Source organism: Equus quagga, chromosome 4 (assembly GCF_021613505.1).
Source record: "Equus quagga isolate Etosha38 chromosome 4, UCLA_HA_Equagga_1.0, whole genome shotgun sequence".
Classification (NCBI taxonomy): Eukaryota; Metazoa; Chordata; class Mammalia; order Perissodactyla; family Equidae; genus Equus; species Equus quagga.
This window is the reverse complement of record NC_060270.1, coordinates 114,800,757-114,823,824: the sequence shown is the minus strand read 5'-3', so window position 1 is coordinate 114,823,824 and position 23,068 is coordinate 114,800,757. Positions and strand designations below refer to the sequence as shown.

The 23,068-nt window shown below is 34.1% G+C and overlaps 1 protein-coding gene across 2 annotated transcripts in view; it reads left to right on the top strand.

Moving 5' to 3' along the window:
* The window catches only part of LNPK (lunapark, ER junction formation factor), a 63,845-nt gene that overhangs the window by 2,419 nt on the left and 38,358 nt on the right, over positions 1–23,068 (top strand). For both annotated transcript variants that reach the window (XM_046659254.1, XM_046659255.1), the window contains exons 2-5: positions 3,371–3,459; positions 4,990–5,031; positions 6,075–6,262; positions 18,736–18,794. In XM_046659254.1, the coding sequence (XP_046515210.1) occupies positions 3,433–3,459; positions 4,990–5,031; positions 6,075–6,262; positions 18,736–18,794 (316 nt within the window). In that variant the 5' untranslated portion in view covers positions 3,371–3,432. The remainder of the gene's footprint in view (positions 1–3,370; positions 3,460–4,989; positions 5,032–6,074; positions 6,263–18,735; positions 18,795–23,068) is intronic.

Below are 23,068 nucleotides of genomic sequence, written 5' to 3'. Positions count from 1 at the left end.
AAGTGTAGATATTTTCACCACTTTACAAATGCGGAAACTGAGGCTTAGAGAGTCTCATTTACCCAAGATAATGTAGCTAGTATGTAGTTGAGCCACATTTTGAACCCAGACCTTTTTTACTCCCATTATTTTAATCTGACGTGAAGTGAGTTGAAAATTTAAGAATAACGTGCCCCATGATTTTAAATTCTGACACCCAAACCTGACAGTGAATAGCAGTTAATAGAAAACAGTTAAATAGTACGGTGGGCGTTGTTATTGAAAAACACATTAGATGCACCCAGCTCTTAAGGTCATGTGAGCTCCCATTGTGATATCAGAGTAGAAAGAGACTCTCTGTACATGTTCATGGAAGAGTTCTTGGGGGCAGGCCACTTAAGATCGAGCCATCTGTCCACTCAAGGGCAAACAAATTGATTTATGCTTCAGAAAGAAATGCTGGTTATTTGGTTTCCATGTTTTTTCCGTGTGTTCAAAGGAAGCAGAGATGGACTAGAAAATGGCATCAACCACAGCAGTAAAAACAACAATTTGTATTGAGAAATTAGTATGTGAGAGGCACTGTTGTAAATACTTTAGAATGCATTATGTCACTTAAGCCTTTCAACATTTAAGAGGTTCCCTAACTATCCCTCCTTTGCAGATGAAGATACTGAGTAATTGAGAGATTAAGTAATTTATTTGCCCAAGGTTTCATAGAAAGTAATGGGCCACGGGAATTGGAGTTAGGATGTTTGGGTGGCAAGGAGGGGAAAAATGTTTGAAAATGGAAGAGGTATGAAAATAAAGCTATAGACAAATAGTTGATTTATTTAATTTTGTTATGCTTTTATATCTGTTGGAAAGTTCTGCCATTACCTGTGTGTTATAGTAAACCAGGTTCTTTAACAAATACCAGAATTTGAAAGGAAAATTGCTGGAACAGTAAGCGTTTACTGGTTCTTTGATTGTGATCCTGAAAGCATGGATTTAATGACTATTACCCTAATGTTGTTTTTGAGGATAAATTTAAAAGCGCAATCCTCTGCTTCAGACATCTTAAAGGCTAAGCTGTAGTTTGTTTCATTAACACCAAAACAATCCTCCAAGCAAATAATTGATGTCAAAGTTGGAATTAATTGCAGTATTATGCATATATTTCATATTGCGCTTATTTTAAAAGTGATACGCAGTAAGCAAGTAAAGGCAGTGCTTGCAGACTTTTAGTATCAGTTCTGCCCCTAGCTGGAGCTACATGATTTTGGTAAATCGTTTAGCTTCTCTTCCAGGCGGATTTAAGCATTCATATTTAAGCAAATGAAGGAATTGGGCTACATGACACACTGTACTAACAATGTCTCTTGTGTTTATAACTCACTTTCCACTTCAGTAGCTCTGTTTACCAGCTATTTGAGAATGTCAGGGGTGCTTTCATATATTTTATGTATAAATATTCCAATCTGATCTATATAAAGCAGACTTTATTTCTGATCTCGTGTTATTGGAAATAACTGGTTGCTTTTTAAAAAATCAAAACGAAAATACTGTATCTGGCTCTGCTACTTAATATCTTTGAGACCTTAGCAAATTACTTCACTTCTCTCGCCTCAGTTTCCTCATTTGAAAATGGAGGGCCAGTAGTATCTGAATGATAAAATTCATGTAAAGCATTGGTTTTAGGGGCTACTAGAGATTAAGTGCTTAGCAAGTGTTTACCTGATATTGTTATTGTCATTACTTTCAAATATGAAAAATTCTAATTTGTGATGGCTACAAACTTAACTTGGAGGCATGTAACTGTTACAACGCAAAATGTGCAGGTCAATTGTGTACAAAACAATGTGCTAGACAGCATTAGGTCCAAAATAGTGGATGATATATACCTGGAAAATACCAGGTTAAGCGGTTCATCTGAATCTGCTTTCCCCAGTTACCTTTCTTGGTGATTATTTTTAGCTTCTTAAGAAGGTTTTAAGACTATTTAATGTCTTAATTCAGAAATTTGTGCTTTTATTCAGTAAGGTTCCTGGATTTCTTATAACCGAAGTTTAGAAATTTGAATACTGAGTTAATATTGAAGGATTAATATTTAGATTGCGTTTTAAATGTGGCTTATAACATTCATTATATTTATAAACTTAAGAATTTTTCAAGATGTCCCTAAAAGTTACTTTGTAAGTGTAAGTATTTCATAATTAGGCTCTTTGTTACTTCTTTAACCAAGAAAGTCCGAGATAAATATGCCTTATACTAATTCCAACCTATAAATAGAATTGCAGAGTGAATGTACTTACTTGGTACTGGCATTATTTTGTGATTACGTTCATGGTTTTAAAAATTCTAAGAATTATGGCCTAACTTTTTTGGGTGGAAATGAAGTAGTTTTAGACATTGGCAGTATATAACTATAACGTAAAAATATGTAAGTTTGAAAGTGTATTTTCACTATTTCAACTTAAAAGAATAAAAATTTTTATAATTATTGACTGGTAAATTGATTTAGAATATAATATTGCTGATACATTTTCAAACATATAGTAATATTATATTACATTTGAAAGTCATAGAAAAACAACTAAAAGAAGGATGTACAGCCAGCTGACATGAAGGTCAACTAACTTGAGGCCCTTAGACACAATTTCAGAGAGAAAAGTTTATTTGGGTGTTGAACAGTAGTGAGTAGACCAGAAGTCTGAAAATAGAGTGGCTTTGGGCCGTTTCCTCTGAGCTAATGGGCAAATCACTAAACCTCTTTTCATTTAATTTTCTTATCTGCAAAATAGTAATAATGAAGGCTATGTTGTGAAAAGTGGTAGTATTATTAACTCTAATTACCGAAAAGAAAATTTAGACTCAGAAACAATAAATGATTTGCTCTAGGTCACAGGTAGCCTTGTAACCCTTATTTTTTTATTCAAAATCCAGTTGGCTATTATTGCTTTTAATGTGATGTTGTTCTAAACATTGTAAAACACTCCTCATTCCAAATAACTAGGTTAGTTGGGAGATAGCTGAATGATAGAAATGGTTGTATTTAAGCGCGTGTAGAATGAAAGCAGTATAGTAAAACTTTGCTTACAAGAACAACACAGGGGACCTACTTAAAAGAAGAGAAATTGCAAAGTGGTATGAAATGCATTTCTAAATGCCTTACCATTTAAAAGCCTTTTCAGCCTTATTTTCACTTTTTAAATATGTCCTGGCTTAGAAGAAAGAATTTTTTAAAAGGTGGACTCTATCCCAAGACTGTCTGAATTAAAATTCCACTTAAGTAGAGTCTAAAGAAATTAGTATTTTATGGTATTTTTAGGCAGTATTGCAACAGCTAAATTTTATAGTGAGTTTGCTGTGTGTTTAACTTAAAATTTTCGAATACTTGCTTTATTTCTAGTTGTGAATTCCTTTGGACAATTGATGTCATTTGTTATTGTGCCCAGTTTCTACAAATAAAAGATGGGTGGATTATTTTCTCGATGGAGGGTAAGTTACCTTTCTTTCTAGCCAGTAATTAGTCTAACATAAAATTGTCACAGAAAGCTATTTGTGAAAGTCTCCCTTATGTAGACTTGAGTAGTAGTTTGATATCTCTAACTTTATTTGATTTTTAAAAATTTCTTCCTTATGAATTAGTTTTTTATTTGGACTTTAATAGCTCTACTTGCTATATAGGTGTCTAATGTCTCTGTTTAACAGAATTATTTCACTTTGACTTATGAATTATTTTTATTTCTGTATTTGTGCATTCCTGTACAAATGGTAATTTTTCTTGTTTTCTTCTCATACTGCTTAAATTTCAAACTTAATGGAAAGATAGTTGAAATTAAGTATTCTATACAATACTTACGTTTTTACAGGCTATATCTTTTTGCTTAAAGCTTGTCACAAATATTTACTGAAGTCACACTAAATATACTTTTAAGCATTGTAGGTTAAACAAAAGTAAAAATGCAGTTTGATTTTATTGGTTAAACCTTTAGAGGAAGTATCTCAAATTTAGAGCTAGAAAGTATAAAATATATTGATAAATGCTCTTCTCTAATATAAGAGAAGATAATATAGTTTAGGACAAACTACTTTGCTTATTTGTTGATTTCTTCTTATCTTAATAATGGAGTCTAGCAATACTTGGTGCTCAATTTAGTTTTGGGACTATTGCTGGAACTGCTTCATTTTGGATTGGCATTATATTGATCCCTCCTCTACGTTTCTGCCTTTGGATCAGATTTATCTGTTCTTCCTTTGTCTTTAGTGTTAGGTTGAACCATATGAACTTGCCAATATTCAATAGCTTTGACTTACATAAACAGCAATTTCGTATGGTTCAACCTTATGTTAACAACTCTTGTGGGAACTATAATGAATTGATATTCATTACCCTCTTAGATTATTGCATATATAATTGGTAAATATTTTCTCAAGTTTTGTATGAGCCATTTGGCTGGTTTTTATTCTAGGTGGTATAAAAAATATCTTTGACAAACAATAATGAAGTATTCTAAGATGCTCTTTTAAAATCTGATCTTCAGAAAAGTATTTTAGGAATTCAGAAAGGAGGTAGCCTATTGATTTTGACCTCGAGAGTCCTAAGTGAACTTTTAGTAATAGCAAATGACACCATCTTTAGTCTTGAATTTTTTAGTATGTGAATTCTTTTGAATAATCATATCTAAGAAAATTTTTCTTGGAGGAAAATTTATTTCTCCTTATAAAAGTATGCTCTATTGGGGTTGAGAATGGCAAAAATTGAGCTATCAGAGTTGAAAGTACTTCTAGGAATAAAAAGAAGTTAAGTGGGAAGGTGATTATTTCTTTAATCTTATGTAGTTCTGTTTATAATTTTTATTTAAATCAATCTCATTTATAAATAAAGAAGAATACATATTGCTTGATAACATTTGGAAAAACTTAATTTTGGATTCAAATGTTCTTTTATGATTATATAAATCAAAGTGTTTCTAAGTTTGCAGTAATGAGTTTTAATGCTCTCTCTTATTTCTCTTTCTATGTCAGACAAAACCTTCAACTGTAGAAGTTCTGGAAAATATAGATAAGGTAAGGTATATTCCTTGGCTTGGGGGTATTTTAATTTATTTTAGGTGTTATGTAAATATTATTTTAATATATATTATTTTGGAGACCATATCTGGTATGGGAATTTAGAGGTGATGTACAGTAAACCTGAGAACTTTGTTACATGATCTCGAGAAAATCCAAAGTCTGCCAGTGACTTAAGAAGCCTGTGTCCAGTCACAGAGCCTGTTAGAATGAAATTAGGTCTCCAGCGTGCTGCAGGTCAATGCTGCAGGTAGGGTAAAGTAGATTGCAAAATAATCTGCAACCATTGTAATCAGTCTGCAAACTTCATATTTCTTATACTTTCTATCATTATCAAAAATGGTTATTCCTTGGGGATATTAAGAGTGCTGAATGGATTGAAACAATCTAGTATGTGTCACTGTTTCAATTTTTTGAATTCTTCTTATAGCCAGATTTTTTTTTTAGGCTTTATACGGGGAGAATTATTACTTATTTGATTTTAAAAAATACTGCTTATTGATGCCAGTTTCATCCCTCTGATCTTTGCTAATTTGACAGGTTAAAAATAGTATCTTAATTTTGTATTTAAAAAAGTGATTTGTCAGAATAGGTGTTTTCATATATTTTTAACTTCATTTTTTGTTTTCTTTTTCATATTATGTTCTGTTTTTAAAATATTAAGGGGGCTGGCTTGGTGGTACAGCAGTTAAGTTCCGCACATTCTGCTTCTGTGGTCCAGGATTTGCCAGTTCGATCCTGAGTGTGGACGTGGCACTGCTTGTCAAGCCATGCTGTGGCAGGCATCCCACATATAAAGTAGAGGAAGATGGGCATGGATGTTAGCTCTGGGCCAGTCTTCCTCAGCAGAAAGAGGAGGATTGGTGGCAGATGTTAGTTCAGGGCTAATCTTCCTCAAAAAAAAAAAAAAAATTAAGATATTATATTTCGTTGAATTTTAAGAGTTCTTTCTATATAACCTCTCTATCATGTTAAAAATTTTTAACATTTTAATTTCCTTATGAAATTTGAGATAATATAGAATAATTTTCTCTTAACAGGAAATTCAAGCATTGGAAGAATTTAGGGAAAAAAATCAGAGATTACAAAAATTATGGGTTGGAAGATTAATTCTCTACTCCTCAATTCTCTATCTGTTTACATGTTTAATTGTATACTTGTGGTATCTTCCCGATGAATTGACAGCAAGACTTGCCATGACACTCCCATTTTTTGCTTTCCCGTTAATGTAAGTAAATTGTTGTTTTTGTTGACCTTTCCTCTTTCTGAACAGATAGTTTTAATATATTCAGTCTCTTTTTGTTGTGAAATAGTAATGTCTCAGATTGAATAAATTTTCATTCTTTTTGGCAGTTTGAAAAATATTTCTCTAAAAAAAGTAGGACAATTGTTTTAAACCTTTATTTGCAACCCAACATACCTGAGGAATATGGCCCAGTGACATTAGTAATAAAGGCTCTATATGGCAGTCTTTTGTGATTCTCTGGTAGATGATCATGCTCCGTTAGGGGTGTTGGGCATGGAGTGGGCATTTCAGATTGTGGATACTGGAAAGTGAGGGACGGTTTGTAAAACAAAGAGGACAACTGCCCCAGTGATTCTGAATATATTCCATTCATCCCACTTTTCTTTCCCTTTTTTTAGTCACTGCTATAAAGCAATTGACCCTTATTTTAGAAATATTTTATAATATAGCACTTTACAGAAAGTGTATTGTGATTGAGAATTTTGAGAGACAATTGAATAAAAAATTTGGTCATTCAATCAACAAACATTTATGGGTCTCAATTGTGTAGATGTTGGATTATAATGGTGTACGGTACACAAAAATACAAAAATCTCTGACTGTAGATCTTAGACTACATACTTAAATTAAGTAATAAGTATGATGAATGTTATGAAGGAGAAGTGCCAGATACCATGGGAGCATTTAACAGGGGCCCTGACGCAGTCAGGGGTGGAGGTGGGATCAGGGAACGGCCTTTGTATTCATTTTCTATTGCTGCCACAAATTTAGTGGCTTAAATCAACATCTCTTTATTATATTGCAGCTGTGTAGGTCAGAAGTTCAAATGGCTTGATTGGGTTCTCTGTTTAGGGTCTTACAGGCTACAATCAAGGTTGTCAGCTGGCCTGGGGTCTTATTTGGAGTCTTTGGGAGGGTGGTGATACTTACAGGCTAACTTATGCTGAATCTGTCTGAGTTCCTTTTTTGCCCCCCACTGGGGAGAAAGCTCTGCTTTTAAGGGTTTAACTGATTATATTAGACCTGTCGAGATAATCCAGGATAATCTCTCTATCTTCAAATCGCCTCAGTAGTACTTAATTATATCTGCCAAGTCCCTTCACAGCAGTACCTAACTTATTGTTTACCTGTATAACTAAAGGTTAGAGATCTGGAAAAAGCAGGGATATCTTTATAATTCTGCCCATCATGGTCTGCTTGAGGAAGTGATAGTTGAGTTTGAGACCCAAAGGATGAGTATGTGTATCAAGGGTGGTGTGACATGGTAGGTAGTGTGTTAGGCAGAAGGAACAGCGTATTTGAAGGCCCTAATGGAGGATAGAGCATGGTAGGTGTAAAGAATTGAAAGAAGGCCAAAGATTGGATTATAGAGAAAAGTCTGGATATTTAGGTAAGGGATATTTCTTATAGGCCTTATTGTCCATGATAAGGATTTTAGGTTTTAATCTAAGACTAGTGGGAAGCCACTGAAGATTTTTAAGAAGGAATATAACAAGATCATATTGTTATTTTCAAAATACCACTGAGGCTACAGCTTGGAAAATAAATTAGGCATAGGAATGGAATTAGGAATAAGAATGGATCTGGAGCCACAAGTGGGAAGGTTATGGTTGTCTAGGGGAGAAATGATTGATGGTGATTTGCACTTGAGTGGTGGTAGCAGGGTTGAAGAGAAGCAGGTGGACTGAATGAAATGGATGGATTGAAGAGATTTAGGAGGTAGAATTGAGGTAAAACGGGAAGACTCTTGGTGATTGGTTGGATGTGGGGTGAGGAGGAAGAATTGCATCAAGGATAAAATTCAACCTTAAGGCTTGATAAATTTGGTTGGTGGTAGTGTCATTCATCTAAACAGGGAACAACATGAGGAGTTGCAGGTTTGGTGGCCCACTGAGCCTAAAATACCTATGTCTATCCAGATTGAGCTGCCCAGTGGGATGGTTAAGTATGAGTAGGAAGCTCAGAGGACAAGTTTGAATGGGGGATAGAAATTTAGGATTTGGCAGCCTATAAATTCTAATCAAAGCCATCCTCTGTTCATTCAATAAATATTGAGCACCTGCAAAGTTTTAGGTATTGGGCTAGACCCTAGTGATTGAGAAAGTTGTGACAAGATCTCTGCCCTCATGGAGCTTACATTCTATTGGGGTTGGAGATAAAAAGTGAGAGACAAATAAACATAGTTAATTTAGAGAGAGATAAGTGCTATGAAGAAAATAAACAGGGTGGTGAGAGGAATAGGCTGCTTTTAGGATGGTCCTGGAAGGCCTCTTTTGAGGAGGTGGTGCTGGAGTTGAGAACTAATGTATGAGGAAGAAGCAGCGTGGAAAGAGTTTGGATTTCTGGACAGTTATTTATATATTCAGTATGTAGTATCACATATATCCATAGATAGATGTAGAAAAGGATTATCATCAAAGTATTGATGGTAATTCTCTCTAGGTGGTGGAATTTTAAGTAGTTATTTCTTTCCATATGCTTTTTGGTATTTGAATTTTTTTACACCAATGTTTTCTTTAAATCCTAAAAACAAAAACAAAAGTCCAGGAGTTGAGAGAAGATCTTTCCAAAAAGAGAGAACAGAAAATGCAAAGGCTGTAAAGTAGGAGAGAGCTTGACTTGAGTGTCAGAAAGATAGGTATACCTGGAACGTATGATGGAGAGGAAGAGTGATAGGAGGTGAGAATCACGCGGGATCCACATCATGGAGATGCAAAAGGAGTTTGAATCTCATTTTGGGTGAAATGGGAAGCTTGCAAAGGTTTTATGGAAGATAAAGGTGAGATGGCATGATGAGATTTAAGTTAAGAGAATCGTATGTTCTGCCTTGTGGAGGCTGAGTAAGAAGACAAGAGTAGAAACAGACAAATCAGCTAGGAGGCTGTTACAGAAGTTTAATCTAAAGATGAAGACGGATGGACTGCCCAGTGGCAGTGGAGATGAATAGGTGACTTGGAAATATATCACGACAACTTGGTGGGAGGTCACGGAAAAGGAAGAATCAGGGTGATACTTAGGTTTTTGGTTTGACATTTCGGCGAGGGGCAGGGGAGAAAGATCTTTTTCTTCGGAACTGCTATAGTAAAGTCTTTTGTTTAGTCTTTAGGGCAGGGCATATTTTGAAATTGGAACTCCTGGAGCTTATGAAATTTTAACTTTGTATGTAGACAAAAGAGCCAAAAATTGAATGCATGCATATTACAAAATAATTGGCTGTGCCGTTTTCTTTATTTTCCTTTTCTTTTGCAATCTTTTGGAATGCTTCTTATCCCAGGTGTAGCAGTGGATTTCATAATACGGAGCCTCCCTTCCCCTTATTTCCCTTCTATTTTTTCTAAGAAAGAGGGGAGAAAAGAAATTTAGAAAGGGAATCAGTGTGAGATGTTTAGTTGATTTAAACTTCTTTTAAAAACTTTTTAAAAACCCACTTGACATCCATTTCCGTATAAAAATTGATTTTCTGATTATAAAAGATTTGTATCTAGTTGCAAAAGAATGTCTCACAGCTCTACTGTGGTAATTCTAACGGCTATCCACAAATTGTGAACTATTAGATCTGCTATTATGCCTCAGAAGACTTTTTTTGGCAAATAAGTAATATATTAATTGTTTTGAAAAGTAGAAAAACTTCATTTAAGAAATATTTATTTCTTCAGTTTGATCTTCCTACTATTTTGAGTGTGAAGCGTTATTACCCTTACTGTGTCCTTCTGCCTGTTCTGCATCACCTGCATCTAGTATTTCTGGGCTTGTTAAGCTTCAGAGCCATTTCTCACTTTGTCTCATTCATGTGTGTGACCTGGGTCTCAACTGCTGCGGCTTCTGTTTCAGTGAGCTCTTCACTTTTGGAAGCATAGACCGGTTATCCAACAAAGAATAGAATTGTCCTTCTGATTGATGACAATCAAAAAAGCATGAAATAAAATACAACAATGTCAGAGTGGATGTTGTGGTAAATAGAATGAAGGCTTACCACGGGACATTTTCTTTTGCGTGTAATATGAGCTATTGCCCAAGCTTATCTCTGGACTTCTTTTCCTTTGGAAACAAAAGGTTTGAGGTCCAGACCAGGGTTTACTTAAAGAGATGGAGGCAGAAGGAGCAGTAAAATGTATGGGTTTACTCATCCCTGTCTATATTGATTTATAAAGCTTGGAAATCTACCTGATAGCTGCAAAAAATGACTGCTATCTCTGCATTCCAAGTTTCCCAAATGCTTTTACTGGACAGAGAAGTCAGGCATTCAGGACTGAATGTATATTACGTAACCATAACTATTCCAAAGTTATGTTTTATGGTAGAAAATCAGTATTCTATTTAAGATGCTTTGAGATTTTATTATATCTTATTTTTAGGGTGTAATATGGAGTAACTTGGTGTGATTTCAGGGTATTGTTTTTCTGCCTTTCAGATTCAATAATATCTTTATATCTCTGATCTTTTCAGCTGTTACTGAAACTGAAATTTTAATCTAAATGCTGAGCTTATTTCATAGGACTCATTAAAGCTGTGCTGCATAGTAAGGGAAGGTTTGGGTTACAGTTAAAATCTTGTATTTCTGCATTATTCTGGCAGACATGCATTGCCTTCGGAGTTGGTTCGTTTTCTGAGTGAACAACCATTAAGTTTTGTCTCTACCCTTAACTAACTCTACAAGCAATCTTACAGACTTTTACTCCTGGATCCCTTATTCTTACAGATTATAACTTTCTAGAAATTCCATTCTGTATACAGTCATTTCAGAGATCAACTCACGTAAAATGTTTTCTTTCCCAGAGGATTTAGCCATGTTTCCCCTCTGTGTTTTTGTGTTTGGGTTTTTTCTTGCCTCTTAAATGGGATTATGAGGGAAGAATTTTAAGCAAAGGAAATGAAGAAGGTGGTCCTGTCTCTGTTTCTTTTCTTATTTTTCTGCTTAAATTGAAAGCCATTTGAGGAGAGAACTTTGATCTTAGACAGTTTTTATGCCTCCTTCCCAGTCCTGCTTCTTCCAACTAGTTGTAATAGATGTTTCTTCAATCCAGCTGGAAGGTTGACGAACATAATTTGTAGCCTTTTGAGGAAAGTTAAACATTTGTTTCATGACACTCTAATAAAAATACAAAGTATCGCTCATCAACTATACTCGACTCTTAAAGGAGAAGATATCTGTGAACATCTCTTGATATTAAGGAGACTATTTACTCTTAGGTTTGGTAGGTAAGAAAATCATTTTGCAAGCATCCCTTTTGCAATATTGATAGTTATTTGAATATTGATAGTCACTTGATAGAATTTTGTACTTAAAGAATTGTGTATTGAGACATAATTAAGAGACAAATACTATTCTTGAATGGGAAGACTCTGTATTGTAATGAGATGAGTTCTCCCTAAATTAATCTAAAAATGTATGATCACAATAAAATACCAGTAATACTTAAAAAATCTTGGCATGCTTGTTCCATAATTTTTAATGGAAAAATAAGCAAATAAGAATAGTCTTGAAAATTATAAAAAAGAAGAGGAATGAGAAGCAGAGGTTTACCAGGCATCAAAAGACTTCATAATAATAATAAAAATTATTGTAAATAATGATAAAACAATAATAACTTGCATTATAAAACTTCATTAATTAAAAGTTTGCTATGGTAAATAAGGAGAGCCACAGACCAAAGAAAGAGCCGTAAGAATACAGAAGTAAATCCCAAAAGGAATTTTTATGTGTGGTTTTTATATATAATAAAAGTGACATTTCAAATTGTTGGGGGAAAATGGTGTTAAGTTATATCCAAAAAAGTAAAATAAACAAAGCTTGATTCCTGCCTTACTCCTTATACCAAAATAAATAATTATTATTAGTTTGTCTGAATGTGAAGGTAATTTTTGCTAGAGCCTTTGATGGCTGAATAAACTGACAAAATAGTCAACATAGTTATAAATATTGAGACCTGTATATCTTTTCATTTTTAACTTTATATATTGCTAAATCTCATCTAAAAACATTGCAGTAAATTGAGTAGGACTTAAGTGGTTGTTGGAAAGAGAACCCTTAAGTTTGGCAGAAAGGACTAAATAGGTGAAAAATGCTTCATATTATGAACGTTGGTGAAAAACTATCAGAGGTTTATGGAATGTTAATCCTTTAGTAAAAGTGAGAAAGGTTTGATTATATTGGTTGAGTTTTAGGTATTCTGCTATATTTTAACTTTTAGCATTTTTAATTTTAGCACAGTAAAACACTGAATATTAAGGACTTAAAATGTTTACTATATCTAGAGTGTGGTTCTGTTATATTGAGGCTCCAAGTATTTCCCTTAGAACACGTTTGTAATTTCATAGTTCAAGTCACTAGGTATTATTTAACAGAAATTCATGCTGTACTCATGTTTCAAATAGCATCAGTTTCATTCAGAAAAGAGAAACTGTAGTGATCTGATGAATGTGAATTAAGAAAGAGTTTTAAATATGTCTTGGAACTAATTGTATTTATGAGCTTACTGATTTTCTGTACTAATTTTGTATTCAACTACAATAATTGTCTTGTTTTTAATAAGTTTTTCAGTTGATTCTTTGAGAGTTTCCAAGTATGCAGTCATATCATTTGTAAACAGCAATAATTTTAACACCTCCTTTCAGATTTTTTGTCTGAGGTTTTCTTCTTGGCTAATTGTGTTGGCTAACACCTTCAGGACAATGTTAAGTTATAGAAAAAATAGTGGACATCCTTGAATTGTTCCTTGGGAATCTTTCTGATGTTTCCCCACTGGGCATTATTCTGACTTTGGGATTGAGACAGATATATTTTATCACATTAAGGAATTTTCTAGCCATTCATATTTTATTTAGTTTTCTTTTAGATCAAGAAAGATTGTTGAATTTTGTTAAATGCTGTTCTATCATCCATGGAAATAGCTGTATGATTTTTTTATCTTACGTCTCTTGATGTGATGAATTATATTAAATATTGAATTCAAATATTGAAATCTTGATTTCCAGGAAAATTTCTACTTTCATAGTTGTAATCATTTTATAAAGACATCTGAAAGCTTTTCTGTATTTTTTAATGCTCTGGAACAGTTTAAATAGTACTGGCGTTATCTGTCCTTTACAGGTTTGGTAGTATTCCTTTTGAAATCTTTTGGGCTTGGTGCTTTTTATAGAGGGTAGCTCTTAACTTTTAAAATTCAGTAGTAGTGGGGCTGGCTCCGTGGCCGAGTGGTTAATTTCATGCGCTCCGCTGCGGTGGCCCAGGGTTCTGATCCTGGGCACGGACATGGCACTGCTCATCAGGCCACGTTGAGGCAGCGTCCCACATCCCACAACTAGAAGGACCTGCAACTGAGATATACAGCTATGTACCAGGGGGGTTTGGGAAATAAAGCAGGAAAAAAAAAAAAAGATTGGCAACAGTTGTTAGGCCAGGTGCCAATCCTTAAAAAAAAAAAAAATTCAATAGTGGTTAATCTTGTAAGTTTTCTGTCTCTTCCAAGGTGTTTTGTTAAAAATTATCTATATATATAAATTACCTTTTCTACAGTTTTAAAATGTATTTACATAGTGTTGTAATAGTAGTAGTCATCATTGCCTCTTACTGATTTTTAAAATTTTCTTTGTATCTATGACTATTGCTTCCTTATTTTTATTTTCTATCTTTGTATTAGTTGTTTACATACCTTTTTTCTCCCAAGGAACCAGCTTTTAAAAAATTACTTATTTTTGTTAATTCTTTTTTCTTTTCCTTAGCTTTATTTTATTTTTGTAACTTAAATTGAATGCTTAATATATTTATTTTCATCTTACTTATTAACACAAGACGCTGTACACATATGTATTTGAGGCCGTGATATTTTCTGACTGCTGCTTTAATGTTATGTAGTAATTTACTTTGGTTGTTTTCTAGATATCATAATTTTTTTCTTTTTCTTTTTCTTTTTTTTAGTTTTTGTAATCTAAGTGTTATTTCCAGGTGGCAAATGTGTGTTTATATGTTTGGTTTTTGGCTTAATTACTATTTGTAGTTTTATTGTATTGCTTTCAGAGAATACTGTTGAGTCATATTTCTACTTCTTTGAATTTGTTGAAACTTTATTTTGCTGGCATGCTATTTGGTCAGTTGTGTTTTATGAACACTTAAAGATGTATTCTTTTTTTTTAAGTACACAGAGTTTAATATTCTCAATGAGAACTATCTCATTCTGTATCCTAATAACAATATCTTTCTACTTCTCTCTGTATTTTCTTTAGTTTTGCTTTATGAATGTTGATGCTTTGCTGTTTGATGAATAGATATTCTTGTTATATCTCCATTGTAAACACATCCTTTAAAAAAAAACTTTTTTATTTTGAAATAATTATAGATTTACAGGAAGTTGCAAAAAAAAAAAAAAAAAAGATGTATAAGCAGGTCCTGTGCACGCTTCACCCAGCCTTCCCCAATGGTAACATCTTGACTATAGTAAAATATCACAGCCAGGAAATTGACATTGGTTCAATTCACAAAGCCTATTCAGATTTTACCAGTTTTACATACCACTCATTTGTGTGTGTGTTTTATATTTCTGTGAAATTTTATCACACGTGTAGCTTCATGTAACTACCCCACAATTCAGATCTAGAACTGTTCCAAAACCACAAGGCTTCTTTTTGCCACCTCTTTGTAGTCATACCAACCCTCCTCCACCTGCTCCATTTCTCACTCCTGCCACCCACTAGTCTATTTTCCATCTCCATAATCTTGTCATTTCAAGAATGTTATAAAATGGGATCACATGGTATGTAACCTTTTGAAATTGGCTTTTTTCACTCAGCATATTCTTGAGATCCATCCAAGATGTTAAGTGTATCGGCAGTTCCTTTTTATTGCTGAGTAGTATTCCATGGTATTAATGTGCCACAGTTTGTTTAATCATACACCTGTTGAAGGACATTTGAATAGTTTCCAGTTTTTGGCTATTCCATATAAGGCTGTTATGAACATTTGTGTACAGGTGTTGCTGAACGTAAGTTTTCATTTGTCTGGGGTATATGTCCAAAAGTGCAATTTCTGGGCATATGGTAAGTACATGTTTAGTTTTATAAGAAACTGCTGAACTTTTTTTCAGAGTAGATGTACTTTTTACATTTCTACTAGTTATGTGTGAGTGATCTAGTTTCTCTACATCCTTGCCAACGTTTAGTATTATCACTGTTTTCTATTCTGTTTTAATCATTCTGGTGGGTATGTAGTGATATCTCATTGTGGTTTTTATTTACATTCCCTAATGGCTAATGATGTTGAACATCTTTTCGTGGGGTTTTTTTGCCCATGGATGCCTAATTGCTCCAGCACCATTCGTTGGAAAGGAACTGCGTCCTTCTTAACACTACACTATAACGTGACCTTTTTTTAGTTTAAAGTTTTTTTTTGAGGGATCTCAAGTTCAACCTTGTAGGGTATTAAGATCACAACCCTTGTTCTGTTTGTATTTGCCTAGTATACTTTTGCCCTTTGTTTTGTTTTCAACCTTCAAAACCACTTAGATGTCAGTTTACATTGTAGGCTTGGATGTTGTTTTATGATCCAGTCTGAAAGTCTTTTTGTTTTCCTCTGGTGAGTTTAGCTCACTTATGTTTATTGAAATGAAAGACAGTCTAAGTTTTGAAACATAATTTTCTATTTTGCTTTTGGTTTTTATAACTGTGAAAAAATCTCTAACTATGTAGTATGTTTACTTTGGCCTAGTTATTTGTAGGAAGTGTGTGTGAGTATGGAGGTGTGTCTTCCTATGTTCCAGGCTGTCTAGAATTTTCCTTATGATCCAAGAATAAGTGTGTTAGTTTGTTCAGCTTTTATCTTTCCCCAGCCAATAGAGTTAGGCTACTGTATTTTTTTTGTAATAGAAAACCTCTTTTCTCTCCTGCTGCCATAGAAATAGAGTGTTCTTTGTAAATAGTGCATTCCTGAATGATTTCCTTTAAGCTCTGTCTTCTCTGTTTCATTGTGGGAACCAAACTGAGGAGTTTCTGCCCGTAGCATGTGTATCTCATTCTCATTGTTATAAACATGGATTTTAGGCTTTACACTTTGAGAAGTTTATCTTGCTACCTCTTTGTGAGAGAAGCAGTTTTCCTTCTCTTCTTCCACTGTTTTGAGCCCCTACATCATCTCCATTGCTTTTGCGAGCCCTTCCACATATTTTGAGGGCTGTGTTTTAGCTCTATCTTAATTTTATCAGAAAAGGAATTTATGTTTTTGTTTTTGTTCTCCTTGTTTGGATGATTTTTAAGAAGAGAAGGAGGAAATGGGGATTATGCCACTATTCTCAAAGTAGGTGTCAGTAATAGTATTGTAACATCTTCACAAAACATGTTGCTGTATTTTTATAAGTTATATTTAATTATTGGGAGAGCAAAACCTTTATTGGGATAATTAGAATATAGATTTCTAAAATACTTTAATTCTTTTTCTAAATTTTATTTTAAAAATACAAAAGAATTTAATTTAGCTTTAAAAAATAACTAATTCTATGTGTTCTACCTTTTAAAGTCTTGAAGACTTGACGCATGGAAATATGTATTGTTTGTCAGCTCATTTCCTCCAGTAGTAGTTGTGATAAAAACGAACAGGAGAATTTATTGTTCACAAAGTGGGGCATTAGTGAGTTTTATTCTGAAGTAAGGGAATATATTTCAATTCTTGTAGTTTCTACCCTTTGAAAATTATATACACTTTTAAAAAAGTGTCTACTCATTTAAGGAAATTTGCTGATTTCTTACAGAATTATAGCTACCATCTCTGCAATTCCTTCTCCTGTGTCTCTATTTTCTTTCCCTGTACTTTTTTTCTGAGTCATCTCTATCAGCTTGCCACTGTTTCAGTGGCTTTGCAGTGGAGAAATAGTATGGGACTTTTCTACTATCGTAGGATCCTTTGAGGGTTATGAGCAGTACGGTTAACCTCTTCTGTCATCGCCCTTCCCTTGATAAGGACAATGTTCAGTGTCTGTATTGCTTAAATAGTTGTCCAAGGACCATATAGCAATCTGGTACTGGTTGTTTGGTGTTTTCATATCCTAAAAATAAATCATCACAATATAAAAAGCATGTATTAGTTATCTATTGCTGTGTAACAAAATGCCCTAGAATTTAGTAGCTTAAAACAATAAATGTTTATCATCTCCACAGTTCCTGAGGGGCAGGAATGTGGGAGCAGCTTTGTTGGGTGGTTCTGACTCAGGGTCTTTTATTTGTATGTAAGTTACAGTTAAGCTGTTGGCTGAGGCTTCAGTCCCTCAAGGCTTAACTAAGGCTGGAGTCTAAGCTCACACACGCAGTTGTTGGCAGGCCTCGGCTCCTCACTGGCTGTTTGCCAGAGATCTTTGTTCCTCACCACGTGGGCCTTTCTATGGAATTCCCTGAATGTCCTCGTGTCATAGCAGTTGCCTTCTCTCAGGCCGAGTAATCCAAGAGAGAGAAAGATAGTGAGTGGAAGAGGAGTTCCAAGATGAAAGCTGCAGTCTTTTATAATCTAATGTTGAAGTGACATACGATCACTTCTGCCATATGCTGTTGGTCACACAGACCAACGCTGGTGAGAGAGGACTACACCAAGGTGTGAATACCAGGAGATAGAGTTCACTGTTGCCTGCCCTACAGGCTGACTCCCAAGAAGAGCAATGATATATTTCAATGGAGAACTAATTTTCATACTTATTATCTGAATTTATATTCAAATACAATGTATTTCTTTTATAACATGATGAATGTTTTTATACTTATTCTGCTGTGTTCTATGGAGAAAGACATATTTGCTATATTTACACTGAATTTAAGAGATGACTTTGACAAGCTGGTGATTAGGATCATTCTTTGATTTTCTTTTAATATAATTTGATGTCTTACTAATTCAAAGCCTAAAGACTTATCCTCATAAAATCTTAGGAAGGAACTGTTTAGCTGAGTTTACTTTATCAGTATTTATTTGAAGGTAAGATTTTTTTTCCCCTCCAGAAAGCTCCAGATCTCTCCAATGTTAAATAATAAGGAAGGAGCAGCAACTTATATTTGTATAATGCTCTGGATTTGTAAAACCTCCTTTTTACTTTGATGCATGGGTTAGACAAATTTTTGGAGTTGATATTTACTTAGAAGGCATTCTATAATTTGTTTTTAATTTTTGAGGGGTTCATAGACCCCTTTGAGAATGATGAAAGCAATGGTCTTTCCAAAGAAATGCAATTATACATACAAAGGCGATTTTGCGATTCAGAGGGACCCTCAGAAAGTCCATGGATTTTAGATTGAGATTTTGTCTCCTTTGAAAGCACCGGTAGACTTTCTGATGGTCTCTGAAAGGAGTACTTTTTGATTTTCAAAATATAAAGGGAAACAATGTACCTAACTCAAATTGGAAATGTGTGTTTGTTTTCATTTTATATGCCTTTTTATTCATTTATCCTAATGATCGTTTTTGTTTCTGAATTTTACTTCCTTTGTAGAATCTGGAGCATAAGAACAGTGCTTATTTTCTTCTTTTCCAAGAGAACAGAAAGAAATAGTAAGTTTAATTTCTTAGTTTTTATAAATACATTTAAAAAACCCATCTGATAGTGCATTGTTTGTAATTGAATGGCAGTTTGTGAAATGGTATGTTGAAATGACATGGTAAATATTCAAGAGTTGATTAAAGCATAAGAAAGGTTATGAGTGATCAGGATGGTTCTGTTTTTCATTCGTATTATTTCTGTCTTATTCATTTAGAATTTTTTTTACACAATTCATTTCTTTAAATCAAGAGAAATTATATTTGTTAAATTAATCTTTATAGAAAACTTATGTTACTATGGAATAAAGTATAATTACATATCTTTGATTTTTTCTATTAATTGCACCATTCTCGTTAACCTCACAGCCCCTAGGCTTTTGTTTTTGTTGAAATGTACAAGTTATGATAAAATCTCCTTCTGTATTTGTTGTGTGTATGTACAGATTTTAAAGATTTTCAGGTCTTAAAACTATGAGTTGTAATTAATCAAAGATGCAGATTTCATTTAAAATGAACTTTATGTGTGACGTTTTTCTTATTTTAACTTTTCATTATGGAAGATTTCAAAGGTATACAAAAGTAGACTGAATAGTATAATGAACCCTCATATACCTATCATACAACCTAAATAATCATCAACCCATGGTCAATCTTGTTTCATTTTTACCCTCATCCACTTCTTCACTTCCTGTATTATTTTGAAGTATACCCCAGATATATCTATTCATAACAGACTTTAAAAAAAAGCACAATATATTATCATACCTAAAAAAGAATTTTAGTGTCAAAATATTTAATATAAAAATATTAAATTTCCAATTATCTCATGTCCTTTGCTTTAAAAAATATTTTGTTTGACTCAAGATCCAAGTAAGGTTCATACAGATATATGACTTTCAAACTGCCCTCCTTGCTCATCACTTGTCTCCTGCTCAGTTTAGTTTCTGTGGTCTAGCCCAATGACCATCTCTTGCAGACACTCTTTTTTTTTTTTTTAAAGATTTTATTTTTTCCTTTTTCTCCCCAAAGCCCCCCGGTACATAGTTGTATATTCTTCGTTGTGGGTCCTTCTAGCATGTGGGACGCTGCCTCAGCTTGGTTTGATGAGCAGTGCCATGTCCGCGTCCAGGATTCGAACCAACGAAACACTGGGCCGCCTGCAGCGGAGCATGTGAACTTAACCACTCGGCCATGGGGCCAGCCCCTTGCAGACACTCTTGACTCCTTTGTCCCTCTTATCATCCTACTAATCTTGCAAACTGTACCTTGTTTAATTACAATTAAATGCTTAATCTTTGACTGGCAAAACCTTATCCTGGTTAAAAACATTTATATATTTAATCTATGCCTGCATCAGAAAAGCTAAAATTTGTTAGAAGAAAATCATACAATGTGCTGACCAGACTTATTTTAAATCTATGATTGCAAATATCAAATGTGCAGTCAACAGTACTACACAGTTCTATTTTACAGTTAGTTCCCTAGGAAATTCACTATTTTTTTCTTTGAAAGCATTGTTTGAGATTGTATTTCTCCTTAAATCACTAATACCTGCCTCCCTACCAAAAACCAAACCAAAATGAAAACAACCAACCAAAAAAAATTCAAAAGCCACAAAAAACCCCCCCACAAAATCTACCTGGCCACTGTCACCTGTTTGTCTCACTTTATAGAGAAAATAGATATTAACAGATGAGAGCTACCTCTACCACCAAATACATCAAGTTAAGTCCATCTGTTACTCAGTGTGTTGTCATCCTTCATGATATTCTGAAAGACTGACCTTGATCCCATCTGTGCCTAAGCCCTCCGTTTATGCTCTGGATTCTAGATACTCTGGACATCTCAAGAACTTTGCCCTTGTGGTTGTCAACAAAAATAATCCATAACCAATCTATAAATGAAAATTGGGGTGAGTTTGTTCTGAGCCAAATGTGAGGATTGTATAGCCTGGGGCTTTCCTTCCCCAAGGAAGAAAGGGCACCAAAGAAGTGGGGTGTACAGAGTGGTTATATACCCTCAAAGAGAAGGTTTCACATATGATTGAAATGTCCCTTTTACAGTAATTATGAGGCTGCTCTCTTGGCACAGCAATTGATGGACACAGCAGGTGGTAGGTCTGCTGGTCTCGGTGGACACAGCAGGGTGGCAATTTTGTTGTCTCAAGCTGGGTGGTCACAGGAATCAGTTCCTAGCCTAGGGAGAGATGCTTATCCTTAAGGAAATGCCAATGTGGGGGAAGTTGCACCTTTATCTTAAGGCCATTTATTGTTGTCTTTGGGACATAGCAAATGCTTAAAGCAGATATACAATGCAGGCTCAATGGCCATGTCAGGTCCTTTTGGAAAAACAAAGCAGGCAGAATTAGGTTTACACTGAATGACTTCCTCTTATAGTCCAACATATCCTATTGCTTGCCATTTTTATTTGTCATGGTTATCTCTTCCTATGATTGTCCTCTCTTTTGCATCATCACTTTCTATTGGATTGTCCCTGTTGGCTTTAATCCTGCCTCAGTACAATCATCTGGGGGAAAAAAGCTCTATCTTGACTCCATATTCCCTTTAATCTACCATGCATTTCTCTCTCCCTTTCAAAGTCCCATCATCTTTACCTCCAAAATTACCTGGAATCTGACCACTTCTAACTTTCTTTACTACTACTTCAATTCTCCTTCAGGTCATCATCATCTCTTCTTGCACTACTGCAGTGGCTTCCTAACAAGTCTATTTTTAAGGTATAAATCAGATGTTGTGTCTCTTCTGCTTAAAATTCTCTAATTGCTTTCTATTGCAACCAGAGTAAAATCTGATTCCTTATCCCAGCTTTCTGACTTCTGCTCATTTTTCTAACTTTATCTGCTTCCACTCTCCTTTTTCTCTCTTTTGCTTCAGCCGCACTGTCCATCTTCTTGTCCTGCAAACAAATTCTCTAAACCTCAGTTTCCTAATTTATAAAATGGAAACAAATATTTTGTTTTGGCAGGGCTGTTATGAGTATTATTTGTGAAAGCATGTAAAAATTGCAAAGTGTTATATACATGTCGGCTGATGGTACTAATTTTTCTTTTCCAATCCTTATTCTTTTTTATTTTTCGTGCCTTTTAAATTTTTCTTGCCTTATTTAGTGGGTTAGGACCCAGTATAATATGGAATTGAAGTGGAAATACCAGATATAGTTGTCTAGTTCCTGATTTCAGTGGAAAAGCTTTTAATTTTTACCATAAAAATATGATGTTTCCTGTAGTTTTAAAAAAAATTGATGCTTTTTATCAGATTAAGGAAATTAAGCATATGGTATTTTTCCAATAATATTTAAAAGAGTCCTTGGAATTACTTCTCTGAGGAAATCGAATGAGCAAATATTTTAATTTACAAATAGGCATTTCAGGACGTGGCTGTTATATAAAGGGATGTTTTTGCTTTAAAAGTTTATTTCAGGGATTTTTTCACTTAAAAAATTTTACTAATTTGTTTGAATTGCTTGCACACTTAAAGTAGACTTCATAAAAGATTGTCTTGCAGTATTACACATTTTTTTTTTAGCATGAAGTCAGGTACAACATATGTATATATATATATATATTTAAGCCTGAAGCTATTGGTTATGTCCTTGCTTTTTGTTTTCTATTAGTTTTATTTCCTGTTTTACAAGTTGAACTTAGTGTACATTAAAGTGAGGGTTGGCAAACTATAGCCTGTGAGGCAAGTCCTACCCACCACCTTGCATGGCTCATGATCTAAGAATAGTTCTTACATTTTTAAATCATTGAAAAAATTCAAAAAATAATATTTTGTGACATTTAAATTTGTGTGAAATTCAAATTTCTGTTTTTATTGGAACACAGCCATGCCCATTTATTTACATGTTGTCTATAGCTGCTTTCATTCCATAGTGGCAGAGTTGAGGAGTTTGGACAGAGTGCATATGGTGCTCTCAACACTTCAGACTGTTGCAGGATGCACAACAAATCATAGTGACACGTTTTTGACTTGACAGCCTTTCAGGTACCATGTATGTTGCTGTATTGCGACACTTTATTTTTTTATTACCAGCTCATACTCATCATGTGAAAACAAGAAAAGAAGAGAAAATTGGACTTTGAATGTTGCACTTTTAGGGGAGCAATGGAAGGTGGACTAATTTTTATCAAAATGCAAAGTATTGTGTTTATTATGCAATGATATTACAGCTGTGCTAAAAGAATGCTCCTATACATTGACATTACCATACTAAGTACTCAACATGATATTCCTAACTCACAAAAAAGCAATGTCCAGAAAAAT